We start from the raw sequence: 20,052 nt of genomic DNA on the forward strand, positions 1-20,052 counted from the left end.
AGCAGCATTCTCAGTGAAGTCAATATAACAATATTAAGTCAGGGATATATATCAATTATGGGCACTCAAGGCTTCCAAGCAGTCCTGCTCTGCTCAAGCCATCTGGCTTTTGGCAATGCGAAAAATAACTTCCTTGACTTCTTGGTGGTCCTCCAGTCTAACTCCCCATAGTTACTAAACTGACATTTAGGAAGTACCCACCTGAAGGAAGATGACGTGAAATAGGTGCAAAGAAAGAGCTAGCAGGATGAACATTGAAAGATGCATTTGCACTTCAACATATCAGCAACATCTTCCTTGTTACTGAAGTGGTGATTGGAAATTAAGTGTTCTACTAATAATGAGCTAATCAGCAAACATTTCTGTATTAGCAAATACTATGGCAGTCAAGGTAAACCTTGACTAAGGCAGCTGACTTCGCTACTTTGAGAGATGCCAATTGCTGAATTTGCAGTTAACATCATCCGTTTCATTCCATGTCTCTTTGTACAGTTACATTTCATAAAATAGAATAAATACATTTCATAAAATAGAATAGTTAGGGCTGGAAAGGACCTTAAGGTCACCTAGTTCCAACCCCTGCGCCACGGGCAGGGACACCACACACTAAACCATGTCACCCAAGATTCCGTCCAACCTGACCTTGAACACTGCCAGGAATTTGCAGAGAACCACTTGCTTATGACTAGACTTTTTTTTCAGGAAATCATTTGGTACACTTGGTTTAATACATCTGAACATAAGAAGTCTTCCTGTTCATCCCAGATCCTTAAGAGCTCCCTTCTTCATAGGCAGCAAAAACAAAACTTGCTTTCATCTAAGTTGCTTTTAAATCTGACCCAAAAGAACCGAGATGACATAAAAATCTAAGAGATTAAAGGATAAAAAAAACCCTTCAAGAGATGGGTGAAAATCTTCCATCCTTGTAGGAGGAGGTTATGTACTTCTCCACACAAACTATGGCCCGAGCAATCTGAGCAAAGCTTTGAGGGTGGTTCTGCACATGTTGCAGCTCACACTCCAAATATTTGTTTACAACTCTTCAAACACTGATGTTTACAGACTTCTCCATATTACTCCTCATAACAGATCAGCAGTGCCTGGGGGACGAGGAGGACCCTGTGCTTTAAAGTTAGCCTCCCCTGCTGGGTCTGGATGTAAGTCTCATGTAAATCCCAAAGAATTCTATTCCATTTTGAAAAGAAGCATATTGAAATTCAACACATCAAGCCAGAAGATTTGCATGCTTTGCAATTTAAAAAGATACAACCTCAGTAAAGTGATGTTTTTCAAAAGAACATCTTACTGTACGTTATCTACGAATGGAATATTGGGCCTTTCAGCCTTCCTTCTCATACTACCTGTATCTCAAGATGTACACTAAAATTCAAAGGATAATAACTATTAAATCGTATGAATGTCAATAAAAGCTTCAGCAAGATAAAACTGTTAGTCCTCATCTTCCTTTCCTTTTACTAACCAAAAAACTTAAAAGAAATTTTTAACCAATTAAAAACTGAGCCTTTTTTTAGCATCAACACTCATCTGACACTAACATAACCACACTAACATAACCACAAAACATACGGAAATCATTCACTCTACTACAAATAACATGCATAATGCCCATTACCAATACCACATGAAAATTATTCATAATTTCCATTGCAATACTTAACTAAAATATAACAAAAACCATACCCAGCAGATCAACACCAGCAAGGCTACACTCTGAGGAAAAGCTTTAGGTAGCTAATGATTTTTAATGTTTCAGTCTTACCTGCTGGTTCTTTTTCCCTACAGTATCCTTCATTACATCAAATAAGCACTTGAAAAAAGTTTGGCTTAGTCTAGATTTAAATTAAAAATAATGTATCTCCTTTGAATGACAGCTCTACTGAACAGTCAGCAGAAATCCAGTTACACGAGGGACTCAGAAGCACATACATACATTCTGCAATAACAAATCATTTTGCTGACATTTATAATGTTGAATTTTGCCAATTCAGACGTGGAATGGCTAACTGGCCTTGTAAGTAACTCACCAGTAACAGAGCTATAGTGGTAGACTTTACAGAGACTGGACTTATTTCCTCCAAGACTTCATCTGAAGACTAAAATCACATTTTCAGCTTCAAGTATTTCCAGATACAGCCCAAAAGAGAGGCAGAGCCCTGACTGGGACGTTTGCTTCTACACACATTTGCCGCTACAAGATAAGAGCTGGAAGTACAAGTGGGATCGAGAAGTGCAATATAACACTACCTTTCATCCTCCCATAGGGAAACAGCTCCCCGTCACATTCTCCCTTGCTGTTTTGGAATTTTTGCAGGCTCAAAGGAAGTAACAACTTACTGCGTGGCTTTTGCCACAGCAGCAGGATGGGCCAGACTGACACAGGCAAAGCATGGACCCTGCAGCAAGGCAGGATCTATGCAGAAGTAGTACTAAAAAGGCAGCTTTGCTCCCAGCAGTTTAAAGGGGAGAAAAGCTAAGCCCTTCTATTTCAACCAATAATTCTGTGCAAGTCTGTATGATTGTTTTGGTACCACAAATGGCCAAGACATCTTTCAGAGAGCAATCTATAAAGTAGTCCTGCAGGAAAAATAATTTATATTTTTGAGTCTCTCAGGATTTTCTTTTTCTATAGAAACAGAGACAATTTTAGTGCCTTTCGCTTTACAGATTGGTTTAACGATGTGACTACCCTTTCCTCAAAGTTTTTTACTAAGGCAAAAGCAAATCCTGGCCTTCTGAATCTTCATATAAAGCTAAACCCACATATCAGTCAGAACTGTGTTTCTGAGCATGTCATGCAGGAATTCAATCCTCCTGAGGGCAGCCAGAACACAAGCACTGGTTACAGGAGGAAGGGAAAGAAGAGGCTGGCACAGCATAGGCTGCAGTAGCAGTAATCGCAGCCGGGTGACTTCACAGGCCAACCATCTCTCTATCCATCTCTCTATCCATCTCTATCCACAGGCCAGCATCTCTCTATCCATCCCTGCGTTAAGAGCTGTTGCAAGGAAAACGCATCTATTCACAACAGACTCAAGCTACAAACCATTTGATTTACATGTTTCAATTTAAGTACATGCACATGTACTACCCTCTTTCCCAAAGTAGTGCTGGACCTTCTGAGGAGATGCATGTAGGTAATCTGGGCACTATCAGTTATACTTGCTCTTTGCAACCCTGGTAATGCCAATGCGCACTGAATAACAGAGCCAGCCTTCGAGAGCAGAACAGGGGCCTCTCCTTTCCCCCTCACACACACTTCGGCATTACTAGGGATGCTCAAAAGAGAACACATGCTGAATGAAGGGATCACCAAGGAAAGCGACGGGCTTCTGCTGCTGCTTTAAGCATTGACCTCAATAAGGTAAAGAGAATTACTCAGAAGAGCTAATGCAGCAGGAAAGGGAAGACCTGAAAAGCAGTGCAAGTTCCAAACACAGAATTGCCTGCATAGTAGGACAAGCAAACCTTTGAACTGCTGAAATGGTGCAGCGATGACACAGTGCTCCTCCTTGCGAATAAACCCATTTTTAAGTAAACAAAGTTTTGACAAAAGCTGCAGCAATCCTTCCAAGTTCTAGCGACGTATCACAGCTATTAAATCAGCATACCTACAATGCATGCATTATAAATAACATACTTAATGTATTCAAATATCTTTCACTTGCTTTGAAAGCATATCCCTACGTAGTTACTTTGGAAAAAACCTGTTAATTCATTCAATGTTAACATTTTGTAGTAAGATATCTATTGCACACTTGGTTTCTAAACTCTATGTAACATTTGCATTTCAAAGCCTCCGTGATTTTATTCCTCAAGAGCAGCTCAAATCTGGAATCTGGAGACTTACAGAATCATAGAATAGTTAGGGTTGGAAAGGACCTTAAGATCGTCTAGTTCCAACCCCCCTGCCATGGGCAGGGGACACCTCACACTAAACCATGTCACCCAAGACTCTGTCCAACCTGGCCTTGAACACCACCAGAGATGGAGCATTCACAGCTTCCCTGGGCAACCCATTCCAGTGCCTCACCACCATTACAGGAAAGAACTTCCTCCTTATATCCAATCTAAACTTCCCCTGTTTAAGTTTTAACCCATTGCCCCTTGTCCTGTCACTACAGTCCCTAATGAAGAGTCCCTCCCCAGCATCCCTATAGGCCCCCTTCAGATACTGGAAGGCTGCTATGAGGTCTCCACGCAGCCTTCTCTTCTCCAGGCTGAACAGCCCCAACTTTCTCAGCCTATCTTCAAATGGGAAGTGCTCCAGTCCCCTGATCATCCTCGTGGCCTCCTCTGGCTTTTTCCAACAGTTCCATGTCCTTTTCATGTGGAGGATATATGCATGGCTCTAAACTGAAGTTAGATATTATTATACATTGTTACCTCCAAGACATCCAACAAATGATACCAGGAACAACTGTTTCCACAGCAGCAGCATCTTCAGTGAGCCGAATTCAGTAGTTCTGGTCCAGTCTCAGGTAAACCATATGTGCAGTCTTTCAGGTGGCAAGGTTTAACCTGTTAAAAAACCCAAACATAAAAATGAATCCCTTGATGATCCCCAAGAACTTGCTTGTTAATGACGTTTTCAATAAATACAAAGTTGACAGACAGATCATCTGATGTTCCTCTTTTTTCCTGTGACTTAACCCTCAGCAGAAAGGTAGGTGTATGTATCACCTTTAGGCACATGTATGAGATGGCAGACATTACATTGCCCAGCAGAAGCAGAGCTGATGGATAAGTGGATTTTACAGTTCCTCCCTCCCACCAATCTCCAGCTTTTATTTCTTTGTAAAATACACTAGTTTTAAAGGAAGACGGAGTACATGAAGTGCAATCATACAAAAAGCTTAATAAATTTGTTACAGGAGGAGCTTGCATTGCACTCGCACACGTTCATGTTGCAGCTAGCATAGCGTATCCAAGGCCATAACTTGATTTACTTAAAGCCATGTCTAACCCATTCCTTTTATTTTCAATACTGAATCTGTACTTGATATGCAGAATGGCATTGCATAAATCTGAAGAGGAAGAAAGACTGATGCCACCACCAGTGAACACGTCACACTCTAGTGCATCAGGTATAACAACATGCTATGAACTAATTTACCAGCTTCCATTTCTACCTTTGTTACCGGCTAGATGATAAACTGTTTGCCAAGGTCTACCAGCCTGGGTGGGACATCATTTTACCTTTATTTTTTCCTAAAAAAGCTTTACGGTAAGTTTTCGGAAGTTTTATGACAACTGCAGCCTTTATATTTTGTGTGTGTTGCTCACACAGCATCCTCTTTCTACAGAGAAAGAACAGCCAGGCAAGATGCGAGGTTCTGCAGTACATAAACCAGACCAAGTAGTTCCTTCTGGAATTGGCCTGCAGACAATGCACAGAAATATTACGGTCAAGAAAGCAAATTCTAAGGAACCAAATCTGAGATGCCTGAACTTGATTTTTCCACGTGAACTGTATTTCACATTACAGTTACAAGTGTTCAACAATTCTGTAAATCGAGTGTCTGAATTTCAAGCTAAGTACCCCAGAAAGAGATCACAGAGAGGGTCTCCTCTGATACATTGCCACTCCATGATTCACCAGCAGAATTTAATCTCCCCCAAAAAAACCATTGCAGGGCACTTTGCCACAAGAACCCTACTTTTTCTCATCCCTGGCTCACCTAGGGGCACTATCAGCTTCCACAGCAAGAGACACAGCACCGGCAGCAGCATCCTCTCCCCTGTAATATCAGGGGTGTTGCTTTCTTATTTTCTCATGTGTTTCTACACCAGAAAATAAGCAAAACCAAACCCTCACATTTTTATCAAGTAATAGGTATTGATCACTCAGCAGGTAGCTGATGCCAGCAAAGAGGAAAGCTTACTGTAGGGGTACAGCAATTCCCAAGTACCTAAAAAAGGAGGGAACAGCCCACCCCCAGGCAGCTCTCAGGATCAAACAGTTTGAGCAATCGCACACAGTTCTCAGATTTAATCTCTGCACAAGTTTTACCATATGCAACTAACGTTATTGGTTTCCAAAGGAAGTCATGCAACTACAATCAATTCAGTCAAGTTTGCATGTTAAAAACACCACAGCAGTGCTTTCACAACATTATAATTCATCTTTGCCTTGAGCCAAAACCTCCCTGGAGGTCGGATGCACATGCTGGAAGAGAATACATACAGGGAAGTAGAAACTTGGTTTGTGTCAGAGTTGATTTTCTTTTTTTTTTTTTTTTTTAAGGAAAAAAACCAAATGACCAACAAAGCAATAAACCCCCAAACAAACAGAAAATGAAAAAAAGACTTTTGGCTGAAACTGAAAACTTGGGTTTGGGCATTCCCTGCCTTGCGTTTTCAGGGCAGCCACAGAGCAGCAGCTGGACAACTAAGCACCAGTCCAAGACACAGCCCCAGATACTCCCACAGCCATCCATGCCAGTGCCACGACAGCCTGGTGCAGGGACATCTCAGGATACCCCCAGGTTTAGGCTGCAACATTAAATCCTGCCCAAGCACTGTGATGCTAGCCCATGGAAACCACTGATTTTAGGAGCTGCAATGACTGCCTTGAGCAGTGAGGATAGCCAGAAGGGCTAGGAAGAGGAGAGGGGAAGAAGTAATACTAAAGTAGTAATACTAAACAAAGTAGGTCACTCTCCTATGTCAGCTTTCTTGCAGTCTTACAGGGAATTAACGAAAAAAACCAAAACCATGGAAAAGCTCGAATTAATTTAATTTTGTACTTTTAGTGCTCCAGGCAAAGCAGAAAGTGATAGATCCAATTCAGACTGGGGGAAGGGGGATGGGGGTGGGAAGTGCTTTGGTAGAAGCTAGAAGAATTGAGAAGTTTTATATGTGGGTATAAAAAAATCATAAAAATACATCCCAACCTCCGCCTCCATTATATGTTAAGAAATTTTAGTATCTAAAATAGACCATGCTAGTTACCAGCTAGCAAACATTGTAAGATTTAAGTTACTTAAAATGCTTTATTTTCGCTCCATTCTGAAAGATTTTGCTAATCTAGGATCTATGCCCTAATACAAAAATTTCATTTTTAAACCATGACACTTAGTAATGTTCAGATTTATAGCTTTAAGCCAGATAAACATATCCTTATGTTTAATAACACATCAGTTCTTTACAAAGGAAGATACAAATTCACATGTACAGCCATGTAACACCAACCAGACACCAAAGGATAAAAGTCTTGATGTTTATCCTCAGTTTATTGCTGAGCAACAGCCTTCCCATTGAAGAATGGAAGCCAAAAGGTGATTTTCTCTGCTGACACCATCCCACTGCTGCTGATTTGCTTTGCAGCCCTTCAAGTACCTAAGACCCACCATGGGCTCCCTGCCCTCTCCTTGGCAGCAAGGTCACCTCTGACACAAGCTGGAGGATGGTATTTGGCTCTTTACAGACCCTCAGAGACTGTTTGTAACTGGAGTAAGCTCACTGCTTTGAAAGTACTCCAAAAAAAAAAAATCATGAGTAGCACTGCACCTCAGCTTTACTATACCCACTTCAGAATAAAAATTAAGAAAAGTTACTGTGTTAATTTAAAAATTAGACACCCATCAGAAGTAACAGAGGAAAATCCATTATATTACAAAGGCTGCAGTGAGTTACTGTTCATAATATACGTATTCCAATTTTCCAGCACGTGAAAGTAATCTGCATCAAAGTTATTCACTGCCAAGGCAGGGATTCAAAATCAGATGACAACGTTGAGCATCTCTGCCACCTTCAAAGCTCCTTAGACAACCCTGGTTATATTTCAAGTCATCTACATTCAGAAAGTGGTGAGGAAGAGTACAAAAAAAGAGGTCCCAGCTCCTCTCCTCTTGACTCTTATGTTTCAAATATATCAAATCTTACAAACTGAGATTAATGTAGTATCAATACCAAAGAATAATTTCACCTCCCCCTCATTTTGCAGAACCAAAGGGGTAGATCCACATCATCCCTTTGGTAGTTTGGAAATAACTGGACTTAAAAGTTACCTCCACAAAAATTCAGTACTTTGTATGTAAAGGTGAAAAAGAATAGAAAAGGCAAGCAGCACCTACTGTGGCTGGAAAAGATGGTAAAGAAACAAAGAGAGGAACACCCACAGAATACATAAAAGGAAATATATTTTTAAAATTAGAAAGATTCCTAGTATTAGAAAGTGCTCTGGTTTCAAGAAAAGCCAAAGATATTTCAAAAAAGTAAGAAAGCAAAACTGCAAAGTGGTGAGAACACAGCAGGAAAAAATAACAGATTTAATTAATTATACATTTCTTTGACTTTCAGAGGTAAGTAAATTCTCATGAGTTTCTCTGAGCTGTCTGTTGAAGACAACCACTGCAGGGTAGCGAATAAGAAGAAAAACTCAAAAACCCAAATAAACCATCAGACAAATTACATACAATGAACACACACACATAAAAACCCCATAAAACTAGCTGTCCCAAACCTATGCACTGTCAGATCATACAATATAACAAGTGATGGAGAGGAATGTCTGAAAGAAATAGAAAGATCGGGAAAGGTTCAAGAGTCAATAATTTTATTCAGTGACCTTAATTTGTACTACCCAGAGCCAAGTGTAAAAAGCAGTAGTTCCCTACAGGTGGAACTTTTATCTCTATATACAGTAATGGAACTCGTCAGATCTAGCTGCCAAGTTCAAGTCATAGTATGAGTTTGAGCTAGAGGCATTTGTACATCACCAAGTCTAAATTTATCAGAAATCCCTGGAACTCTGGAGAGCTGCAGAGATGTAGAACTTATTTCTCTGTATTGATCACAAACCACATCACAGAAAAACTGATGTACTGACACTAGAGGTCAGCCTATCTTTGCAAAGGGAATTAATAGAATCTCGATGAATTATGAGATTAACACTCTAGTTAATGTTAAAGTCATCTCCATAGGGCATCGTAAAAATGAGATGTACTGATTACTGTGTAACACCTCTCAGCAACCTCAAGCGTCTCATTTCTGCTTTTTTGGGGGGAATATACATTTCTTGTTTCCCTCAAAAAGAAATTACTGGCTGTGAAAAATTACCCAATATATTTTGTTTCAATGAAGAATACCTACATCGTGGGCTGTTACCTTCCACATTACTGAATCAAGCCTCTGCCTCTCATAGTCCCCACTCTAAGACTAAAATGAACCAAGTGCCATTATGAAAATATTCTAGCTATGTATGGTAACAACACACTTCTCTATGCTTACTTAAAAATAAATAAGTAAAATATGCCACAATTGTAGGCTTTTGAAAATCAAAAAAAAAACTACAGAAGAATTACATCTCCGCAAAATTTATCAAGTTAGTCTTTCTCTAATAGCTAACCTCTAGTCTGTTTTGATACTAAGAGACCCCAGTTCACTTAGACTCATCTCTGCTAAGTACAAGTTAAGAGCGCTAAACATATATGGAAGCATCAAGTCAAGGGCAGATTTATCCAATGCTAGAGCAGACGACAAAATGTATTATTTTTAGTTATTTTTTTATTCAAACCAGTATCTGTTATTTGTTCCATTGATGCAGACATGGTGGCAGCTCAGGAGAAGAGCTCAGAAGAGATTTTTATCACTTGAAAGAAATAGTTAATTCAACTCTGACATCATCCAACAGGCAAATCTAGACGGCAAGTTATCCAAGTAATTTTATGTCAGAGATTGGAAAGGCTTTGGAAAAACAAAATACAAAGGAAATATTGAATATTATGGAGCCAGCACTGCCAGCATATTTCTGAAAGAAATGCAAACACATCTAATTTACCTGAAAGACTGTTAATAAGTAAGAATTGACGTGTTAAAACCTAAAAGCAGAATGACAAACAATAGTTAAAAAAAGAAACTGCTAAGCAATACCATGGCTTGTTCCAAAGAAAAGTTTAAAATGGTGCTCCAAGGAAAACTGTGGTTGCTCTGACTCCTTTGGGGTCTCATTAAATTCTTATTCCATAGCTGCATGGTAGCACCACTCATTAGGAAGCAGCCTTTGCAGGTAGCAGTTGTGAGGCTGCCTGTGGCTCTTCCACAGCCTTCCCATCCCTACAGGGGCATCAAAAATAGACAAATGATTCTGAAGAAGCTGGACTGTAAGTGCAAAAGGAAGAACAAAGTTTTAGAGAAACTCCACCATTACCAAGCACTAAGTAGGATTAAATTCATCTCCAGTGTGTCACTAGCAGAGATTTCATTAAAAGCATTATTTTAAACAAAATTAATTTACAAAAGCCTAAAACAGAAGCAGCGTGAACTGTTCTGCTGAGAGTTGTAATACAGCTTCTCTTGTTTCACTGCATTTATCGACCTTTTCAGCCACAGTCCCCTTCTTCACCTGCCCATAAACCCCGGCACTTTATCTAAATCTCTCCAGTACATGGACCACACTGGTGGTTCTGGTTTACAGAGCATCTTCCCTAGCCCTATATTTATTTTAATCCCTCCTTTGCTCACTTGAACAATGAATGTTCATAGTAACTGAATGCCCACTCTCGCTGTATACTAATCGTTCTACAGGGTCATGAGGCATGTCTGCTTTATACCTCTTTATTTGTTACAACCCTCTCTGAATACACCAGAGTTTACTGAACTCAGTATCTGCAGATCTTCCATTTAAGAGATAGAACCACTGCAGGAAGCTTTAACTCAGCTGAGTCTCTTACCACAGGGAGTTATTTAACATTGACAAAAGCAGCAAAGTTGCAAAAAGAAAATAATTAAGGAATGGCATTTATCTTAAATTCCTCAGGAATCCTCATTTATTTTGAGACCTGCCACGTCTCTGTATCAACAATTTGAGAGGCTCTTTAAATCTAGCCAGAGGTCTTTACTTCCCAACACCTGCAGAGACAGTCCGCCTCAATCAGTGTTGGGACCCCCATGGGAACACTTCACAGAAGAACCAGCTTTGCATTTTCCCTTAAGATTACAGGGGAATGTTTATCGGAATCTCTTAACTTTTTTCAATTAAGCCAATTACGTGATACAACTTAAAATTAGAAAGTCTTTTAAGCAACAGCAACTCCAGGCCCAACATACATGGAGGATCCATTCTAAACGCAGTGAATCAAGTTTGATGACACGTTTAGTTACTGCCATTAAAAACTAAATTACACTTATTTTTGGTGTTGATATAGTGAAGGCATTATGCTGATAGGGTAGATGAATTTTGCAAATTCAAAACATAGCTATTAAAACCCAATTACATTGTTCTGTTCCACATTACTTCATGAAACTTCCACACACTGGTAAATGTGAAAGTTGATGAGACAAAGCAGACTGGCAGAAACAATCACTTTTGAGACCTTAAAATCTTACCGACACTATTTGCTTTGTCTATCCTGACAGTCAGCTTGTGATTAACCAACTTAAAAGACAAAAATATTAGGTATTTTCTACCCATAATACTTTGAGGAGTTTTAGCTACACTAGCTGCCACTGTTAACAAACAAACGAGACCTCTCCTCACAGAAGAAACTGATTAAAGACACCTTTTAGACAAAACACTTTCTATGACATTAACTGCACAGACATCAGTCAAGACGTTTGATTTCAAATGCAAAAACATGGTCCCCATATGGATGCAAGTGCAGATTCTGTCCTATGGCCCAAGATTCTGTCCTATGGCTAGGGTTTGCTACAGTGCTCATCTGCAGACAGACCTGATGTGCCTTAGTTATGATCAAGCTCACTTCTAGTTTCCAAGCAAAATCTTACTTTCAGTGCCAAAACTGTACTTCCAAACCATATAGGAGGAAAGGGTGTTTTACAGTGTACCAAAACATTCAGGCTGCAACTTCTTGATCAAATTCTTTACCTACAGTCATCAGGAATCTTGTCTGTTTAGCACAAAGAAAAGCTGGAAATTCCCTACAAGTGTTATTAAAATCTAAATACATATATTTACATTCAGTCATTGCCAAAAGCTAACTTCTGCTGCTACTTTAAATACCTCCATTTATTACCCTTATATAGACACATTCCTCTATACTTCAGCAGGCTATTAAATACCTTCCCAACCCAGGCTACACAATGTCTGTGCAATAACCTCTTGCATTTCAAAACCCTATGATTAACGTACCACAAGGTTTAAAATTGCAATGCAGCCCTGATGACATGACCCGCGTTCTGCCCATTAATTCTTCCTTTCTTGGAATAACAGTATTTCAATCCAATAACCAACTTCAAAAAGCCTTTTTCTTTTTTCCTCCACAAGAGTGACCTATCACAAATAAAGTATTTCCTCCATTACTTTCAGACACCCATGCCTATAATTTGTATGCCTGAGGCTTTCCCCCTGTAACTCACCAATTTCAGACACCCTTTTGATAATACACTTGGGTCATCACCTTCAAGCAGGCATTCCAAGACAGTTACTTTCAGAGGTCAGAAATTCTTTGAAGCCACATCACAAAATGTCACAAATCACTTCAAAATAATCCAAGGCTCTAGAATTACGATAAATATATCAAAGCTATTGGGGGGGAGGGGGAGAATCAAATATGAAGTGAGATGAACTATGCCTTGTGTACCTGAAGTGGGGGGAAACTAACTACCTGTCATGGTTTAACCGATTTCTACTTCCATTTCCATGTGATTTCTATTTCCATAATTTGGACAACTATGTCTGCATTTGCACTAATGCTGCTCTAAGGTTCCTGGAGTACATGCTGACCTTTACCATGGCAAGCCTTAGGATGGCAGATGTTGCTGATGAGCATCAGTTAGTGTCCTAGAATAACACTGACCTTTGGCAGTCAGGGTTACTTTTATTAGCTGTTGCTCATTCTCACGTAAGGAGCCTTGGCATTAACGTATGCATAGCAGTCTCTGGAAAGGTACAAATAATACAGTATTTCTTTCAAAACACCTTTGGTTCCACCTCCTACAAATCGTAACTTCAAAAGCTTCTTGTACGCTGCATGCTTGCCCACATGTAACTCATCACTTTCCATTGCATGTATAATTTCACTTTGATACTCCTCGGCCAGAGCAAAGTTGATCCTGCTGCAGGGCAACACCTCGCCTAGCTGCAGAGCACCACAAATGCTCACCAGGGCTTGCTGACCTGGCTCCAAGGGTTACCTACAGCAATTTGTCAGCAGTTCCCTCTTCATCAAAAATTTAAAGACTGCTGCATTTCAATAATCCTACTGCCCACAGCAATACCATCTTGTTTCCCCTCACATTTCTCCCACACAAGTGCAGGATCTACATAAAATGAGCATATAGGACAAACAATGCTCATCCTACCCTTGAGGTGGGCTTCAAATCCCAGTAACGGAAATTCAGGTAGTTCCATTTACCTGAACTGAGGCATCTAGGAAGCAAAAAAGTGCCACAGAGTAATAATAGACTGTCTTCAACCAGCTGCAAAAACAAAATCCAATACAGCCCCCAAGCATTTCCTAATCACTGTCCCAACACAAAAGATTACAAAACAAAGCCATAGACAGACCAATAAATGCCACCAGATGAAATAGTAATGTAGTCAATCCATTTATAAAAGGTGTTGACATTATTGTCAGGACGCTGACAGTACAAAAGCTTATAAAATTCAACGCAAATACTCTCAACACCAGACTGCACCAAAAGCACTACCAACAGGACCCAGTGTTTACCTAACTTTTCCCAGGAAGTTACTCTGGTCTACAAAGCTTTCTGCAACAAATACTGCTGCTTTTAGACCCCCAAAATACTCATTAAAATGTGTGCTTTAGCCTTACTGGTCTCCCTCACTACAGGAGACCTTTAGGAAACTCAACATTTCTGTCCTGTTAAAGTTGCCTTTAAACTGAGAATTTCAACAGCAACATGGGAGAAAAACCCTTCTGTGCCCAGTAACTTCAGAGCTGACAAACTCAACACTCAGTGCACACTAGGCTTGAAAAAACTGAAGAGATTTCTAGGTTAAACAGTAAAACCTGTTGCTAGCTGTGTATATGTATACATATATACTTACAGATAACTATATATATATAAAAAATATGTAACGATCTAATAATATACACTAAACAGAACTGTAGAAAAAAATCCTTCCTTCTCACCCTCTTCCCTCCTTCATTAAAATTCAAATAACTGGGAGAAATTTCCTCAACTTTAATGGCATTTTTGATATATGCATAACAATACAGGCAAGAAATCCTCAATGCACAACCACTTCTATAATTACTCAAAAGACTCAATCAACTCTTAAACCCATGACCTGCGCACAGCATTAAGCAGGCATCTCCCAGAAAAACCAATGCAGTTACTTCTGTTTCCATTAGAAAAGGAAACAAAAAATCCTAATTGAGATTTGAGGACAAGAGCCTCTATGTGCCTGGGCACCACCTGTACCTCTCCCATCTGAATATCACCAACCACAGGCCTTGTGGCTTCCCACAAAGGCTTGGACTCAACTTTGCTTATAAATGGAAAAAGTCTCCAAGATTTCCTACTTTAAAGTCTTTAATAATACATTTTAATATAGGCTTTTATGGCCAATTTACTCAGTAAAAAAGAACAGCCTTTCCCACACTACATTTCAGCGGTCGTACAGTAAGGTTTTCTGCAGTGTTTGGGTTGTTTGCTTACTTTTGGGTTTTTTTTTAACCACTAATTCATCTTTTTATGTAACTTGGCAGGGAGACATTAGAGGGTAATGTCAAAAACCCAAACAAACAATTTTATTAGAGGCCTCTAAGGCAGATGATAGTCCCCTACATGATCCTCTGGCACCTTTGAACACTTGTACATAGGTGTGAATTTAACATTTTACTATTTGTATTTACTATATGTTTGTTTCTTCTTGACTAATATGAAGAAGAGAAACTCCCTAGACCAAAACTGACATAAAACTGATGTAAACTTCTTGGTTAGACACGCTGCTCCTTATGAACAGTGATGGAAAAGTTTCTCTTCTTTCCGTACACAACACACACAGGTCTCTTTTTTCTTCCTCTGAGCAGACACAAGCCAAGAGGAAGAGATGACCTATAGGCAAGCTGATCTGAGACAGACCCCACAGGCTTGTACAAGGATGAGGTGTATATACATCACAAAACCAGCAGTAGACCCTCGATTTTAAGGTCAGCAGACATCTCTGACTGTAAGAGTCTACAAGTGCTGGACAGAAAATGGCACTCAGTGTTGAGCATGGAGAGTCTGGGTGGGGAAGCCAACAGCAACAGGATCCTCTGGACAGTCTTCTGCTCCAGACCTCAATGCATTCTTCAAACTACCTCTAGTGATGGAGAAGATAAGCATAACCCTGGGCACAGCACTCTATGTCAAGGCAAATACTCACAGGGAGTAACTCACATCAAGCCTTCTTACATGGCCAAAATCAGCGCTGGGTGATGTACCAATGCACTCCCTCAAGCCGAGACCTCACCCCGCAAGCTGAAGGACCAGCCCCACAACCCACAAGCTCCAACCATAACATTTGTTTACATTCTGGCAACTGACATACAGTGGATAAGGAGATGTACTGTCTCTGCTTACTTGCAAAAGAAAAATCAATTCCAAACAAGGGCAAAACAGCATAAATGCTTCAGGTATACAGATAGACAAAGGTTTAAAAATGGAAAATTTACATTTTATATACAGTTTCATCAACCTTTTCTTATTCTTTTAAAATATCTATAACTTGGAAATGAAGGAGCTAGACAGAATTCACCAATTTTAGCAAGGAACTGAGCTTCTGGAGATACAGCCACAGGTACCCTTAATCTAACCTGTCTGTGACTATCTCACTTGAAGTCACGTGCAAGAAAATAATCCCCTGCAGCATAGAGCACTGATGTGAAAGGAAAGAAAAGCTCAAAGTCACAGCTTAATGGTTACGGCTGAACCCATTTCAGCAGGTTTTTTCCCCTTCTACTTCTTACTTGAGACCAAGGCAGCTTAATCTGCATTGATGTCTATGAAGTTTCACTTTAAAAGTTATTCAGCCTGAGAGACTTTCCTCTTATGATTAGAAATAAAATGCTCAAATATTTTTATGCAAAGCTCTAAAAAATAAAATAAAAACCTATGAGATATTGCCTGAAAACTTAAATATGGCACTTCACCCAAATTTCAAACTAGTAGCAGAGATATTACCCCCACATGAGATTTTAACAGAAATTAACCACTTAAACTGAGCAGCAGGCAGAATAATAGCCACTGGAGAATATGATAAAGCCATTACAGATGTTCAGTTGATTAGCAGGGCTGATCAGCTTGCACACCACAATGCACTGTTTAACAGAACCAAGCCATTTTCTGATTATTGTTAAGACCACAGAATACGATATTTTCAATTATATTTTTTTATTTTAATAGAACACTTCTCCACTTCTTCCCACTCCTCATTTTCTGTTTTGCCCCTCATGCCATGCTCCCCTTCATTTACTGCAAAAGACCCCTCAGTATTAGCTTAGATACACGCTTGCTTTGTTAACTCACCACTAAGAGGACCACTATGATGGAAAGTAAAACAGAAAGGAAAAACACAATGAAAACTAAAGCGACAGGAGGTAATCTCAGTTTTGTATAATTACTTGTGTCTCCAGGCAGAAAACCAAACCTCACCATAAGACCATAAAATGGAAAAAAGCAGAATACTAAAAGTTAAAGAGGAACGTTAGGGTCCATCCCAAGATTAATGCATGCAACCACAGTTTCTCTATGGCCACAAAAAGCAGTAAAGGACCTACTAGACTTGTTAGCCAAACAACTGTGAAACACCTTTTAGCCTTCTCACATAACGTGGCCTCACTTAAAAAAACAAACAAAAAAGCCCTTACAAAAGGCAGTTTAAATTACTTAGCAAGATTTTGTTAAATGTCAGTGCAAGGTTAGATTCAATAAAGGCTACACTGGCTTTGCTGGGTAAGTGTGATAGCTTTGGTTTAAAAAGAGCCCAAAGAAAACTGGAAGGGGCAGAGCGCTACACTGAGATAGCATTCAGGTGATGAACCCAAGAATATCTGAAGTACTGAAAAATCAATTTCTTAAATGAGGGACTAAATTCAAGTAAGGAAATCTCTGTCCAACAGAGGTTTGAAAACCACTAAAGGAAAAGAAGATAGGAGGAGATTAATTGGCTTGTAAAGTATTAAAAGCACCTTGATACATGATGCCCTGGCAGGAAAACAAACCTGCAGAAAAGTCATCCACAGAGAGCATGTGGAGTTCGCATCAGGGAGGGGGATGCAGAAACAACCCCAAATTTAAATTTGAGGTTCAGAAATTTCATTTCACCATCATAATACTACTACTGCACTGACATAATCCATGGCACCAAAGCAAGTTTGAAATACCAGCTTCAGCAAGCCTACACTTGGAGCTTTGCTCACCAAAAAGCTCCACTTCCCAAATGTCACTACCTTTTCTTCAGACAAGAAAAATTCTTTTCTGCTGAGTCTAAGGGGAAAGTAGCAACAAGCCCCAGACCCCAGAAGATGCTGGTTTTCTTTCTGATCCCCAAGGTTCACCTCATATATTAATGCACTTGGAACTGCTCTATTAATCGTGTACTGCAGAGTATGAGATGGCACTTTTCCAGAAATGATCTCAGACTAAATTCATAATTAAGAACCAATAAACCCACTGAACCAGAAAGTTCAGCCCTTCTGCAGTAGGCTACAAGCAGCCAAACTGCTTTAATCCCTACAGCAAGATTCACTACCACCTTTCATTTAAAGCACTGAGTGGAAACTGCCTATATAGTTTAACAACATACCTGTGTTTTGAGCCAGAAAAGGACGGAAGAGGCCACAGGCAACTGAAATGCTTTATGCACAGCTACACTACAAACACGCTACGTAACTTTGATCTGTCACCAGATTCGTATTTTCCTGTGCTACAGCCAAAGAAGCAGAAGCTCCTGGACAGTCCTATCTAATGCTTTTTTCTAATCCTCCAGGACATAGGGAAGCATCCCTTAGCACTTTCCAAACATTCCAACAGATAATCAGTACCTTCAGCATGACATTTTTCTGGAGTTATCCTCATCAAAAGGAAAGCTCCTCTACGAGGAATGGGTATGTGTGTGTCTCAACACATTTGATATATGTATATATATTTATACATATCTACATACAGATATATATATATAAGCAGCTCTCACTATGCCTTGCAGGGAGAAGTGATTCTAAGCTGAATATGAAATCTGAATGGTCAGATCTATGATGTATGGCATGAAATTACTAAAACATTTAGGACATCTCTGCATCCTTCATTTTACAGCAGAGAAAAGGTGAAAATTGGAATTTATGCTGAAACAGAGCCTTAAAGAACATACTATGTCTGGCTTAATTGCTATCATTAAAGCAAGAAAAAGTACACTTATCCGTGAGAAGCCTTGTACAAGAGTACTTGAAGCTGTGCCTACAATGCATATGTTTAAGTCATGAAAAGTAATTTTAACTTTACAAAGGCTTTTGGAGCCTTTTTGACTAATATACCATTAAAATTCACCTGACCACAAACAACGAATTCAGAAAGCAGGATTTTTCAAAGCCTAACATTAAAGGGGGCTTTCAAGACTTCTTTCACATTCCTATAATACTAATTGGATCTACATATATTTGACATAGAAGAGAGGAACACCACCATAATAAAACTTCAACAATTGATGAGAAGCCTTTCTGGGATTTTGTTTCTAGAAGTACCAGCATTTTTTAGACAGACAAGTCTAAGATATGTAAAATATATCCCAGTGAAACAAAGAAATGTATTTTTTAGAAGTCCTCCACACAATGCAGAGAAAATTTGTGGAATTTATCAGAATAATACATCACCCAGGAGGATCCACAAAGGAACTAGGCAAGTAACACAAATCACAAATGCAGGCAACTAAATTCTGCGCTTGCCTGTTAAGTAAACAAGGGCTGGTGCCAGCACCTGGTAGATGCCAGAGGCAGAGGGAAGAACCAGCTATGTAGAGCAGTAGCTGTAGACACAGAGACCCTCATGGGGAATGTTGCACCTTCCTCTAGGTGACTGGGGTTGGCTTTTGGCACAGAACACCCACCCAAATACTGGGTGTGACTTTGCGTAACTCTGACAGCAAGTGGGGGCAAAAGGCAATTCTAAGATGATGAGGAAAAAAAAGTCCCTGCTATTTTTGTTGACAAAGCAAAATTTAACCTGGTTAGGGACAAAATAAAAAATAAACAATATCACTTCTCTACCCCCAGTTCAAGTAACACAGTGCATTTCCATAAGCCCATTATGGGTTATACTTAACAGGTTAAATATAAGGAAGAAGTTCTTTACTGTCAGGGTGGTGAGGCACTGGAATGGGTTGCCCAAAGAAGTGATAAATGATCAATCCCTGGCAGCGTTCAAAGCCACGTTGGACAGAGCCTTGAGTGACATAGTCTAGTGTGAGGTGTCCCTGCCGATGGCAGAGGTGTTGGAACTGGATGATCTGAAGGTCCATCAAAACCATTCTATGTTACGTAAAGTGTAAAAATCTGCTGCATCACAACACTGCTTCTTCTGTGCAAATTACAAAATAAATAAATAGAATCAGCTCTCTGCTGCAATATCTGTTCAAATACCTTTCACATGTGCCATTTAGCTGGTCCAAATGACTAAATAATACTACTACCCAGGAAGTATAGGGATAAATTAATCCATTAGCACCTTAATTAAGCTTATTGGACTGAGTTGCTGAGTCTTTCAGAAATGAAAAATGTGGATCCTTATGAGTTCAGGATGTGAGGAAATCAAATTAGAATTGCAGACAGTGACTTGTCTGTAGTGCTTACTCCCCAGACTTTAAGCTTTCCTGAAAACATGGTGGAAATGCTGGTTCTTCCCTCCCTGCTGCACGGAACCAAGGCCTGGGAGAAGACCGCCTTAGTTACAGTATTGTAAAGGGTCATAAGGATAAGAGGAGATTATTTTCTTCTGCTTATTTTGCCAAGATACCTGCAGAGAAAACAGGATTTTCCCCTTCCAGATGATGTTGCATACATCAACTACAAATTACAAACCTGGTTCTCTCAAAAAATGTCAATGCAGACTGCTATCTGCTGGAAAGAG

At 39.7% G+C, this 20,052-nt stretch overlaps 1 protein-coding gene across 4 annotated transcripts in view; it reads right to left on the reverse strand.

The window, feature by feature from the left end:
• LOC134169618 (contactin-3-like) overlaps positions 1-20,052 on the reverse strand; it is a 103,157-nt gene that overhangs the window by 72,418 nt on the left and 10,687 nt on the right. For 3 of the 4 annotated variants that reach the window (XM_062630349.1, XM_062630352.1, XM_062630350.1), the window contains exon 2: positions 4,405-4,539. In XM_062630349.1, coding sequence (XP_062486333.1) covers positions 4,405-4,459 — 55 coding nt within the window. In that variant the 5' untranslated portion in view covers positions 4,460-4,539. Of the gene's footprint in view, positions 1-4,404; positions 4,540-13,284; positions 13,352-20,052 lie in introns of all 4 variants that reach the window. The other variant, XM_062630351.1, reaches the window with a different exon arrangement.

This window comes from Pezoporus occidentalis, unplaced genomic scaffold, assembly GCF_034315485.1.
Source record: "Pezoporus occidentalis ecotype Australia unplaced genomic scaffold, CSIRO_AGI_Poc_V1 ctg35, whole genome shotgun sequence".
NCBI lineage: Eukaryota > Metazoa > Chordata > Aves > Psittaciformes > Psittacidae > Pezoporus > Pezoporus occidentalis.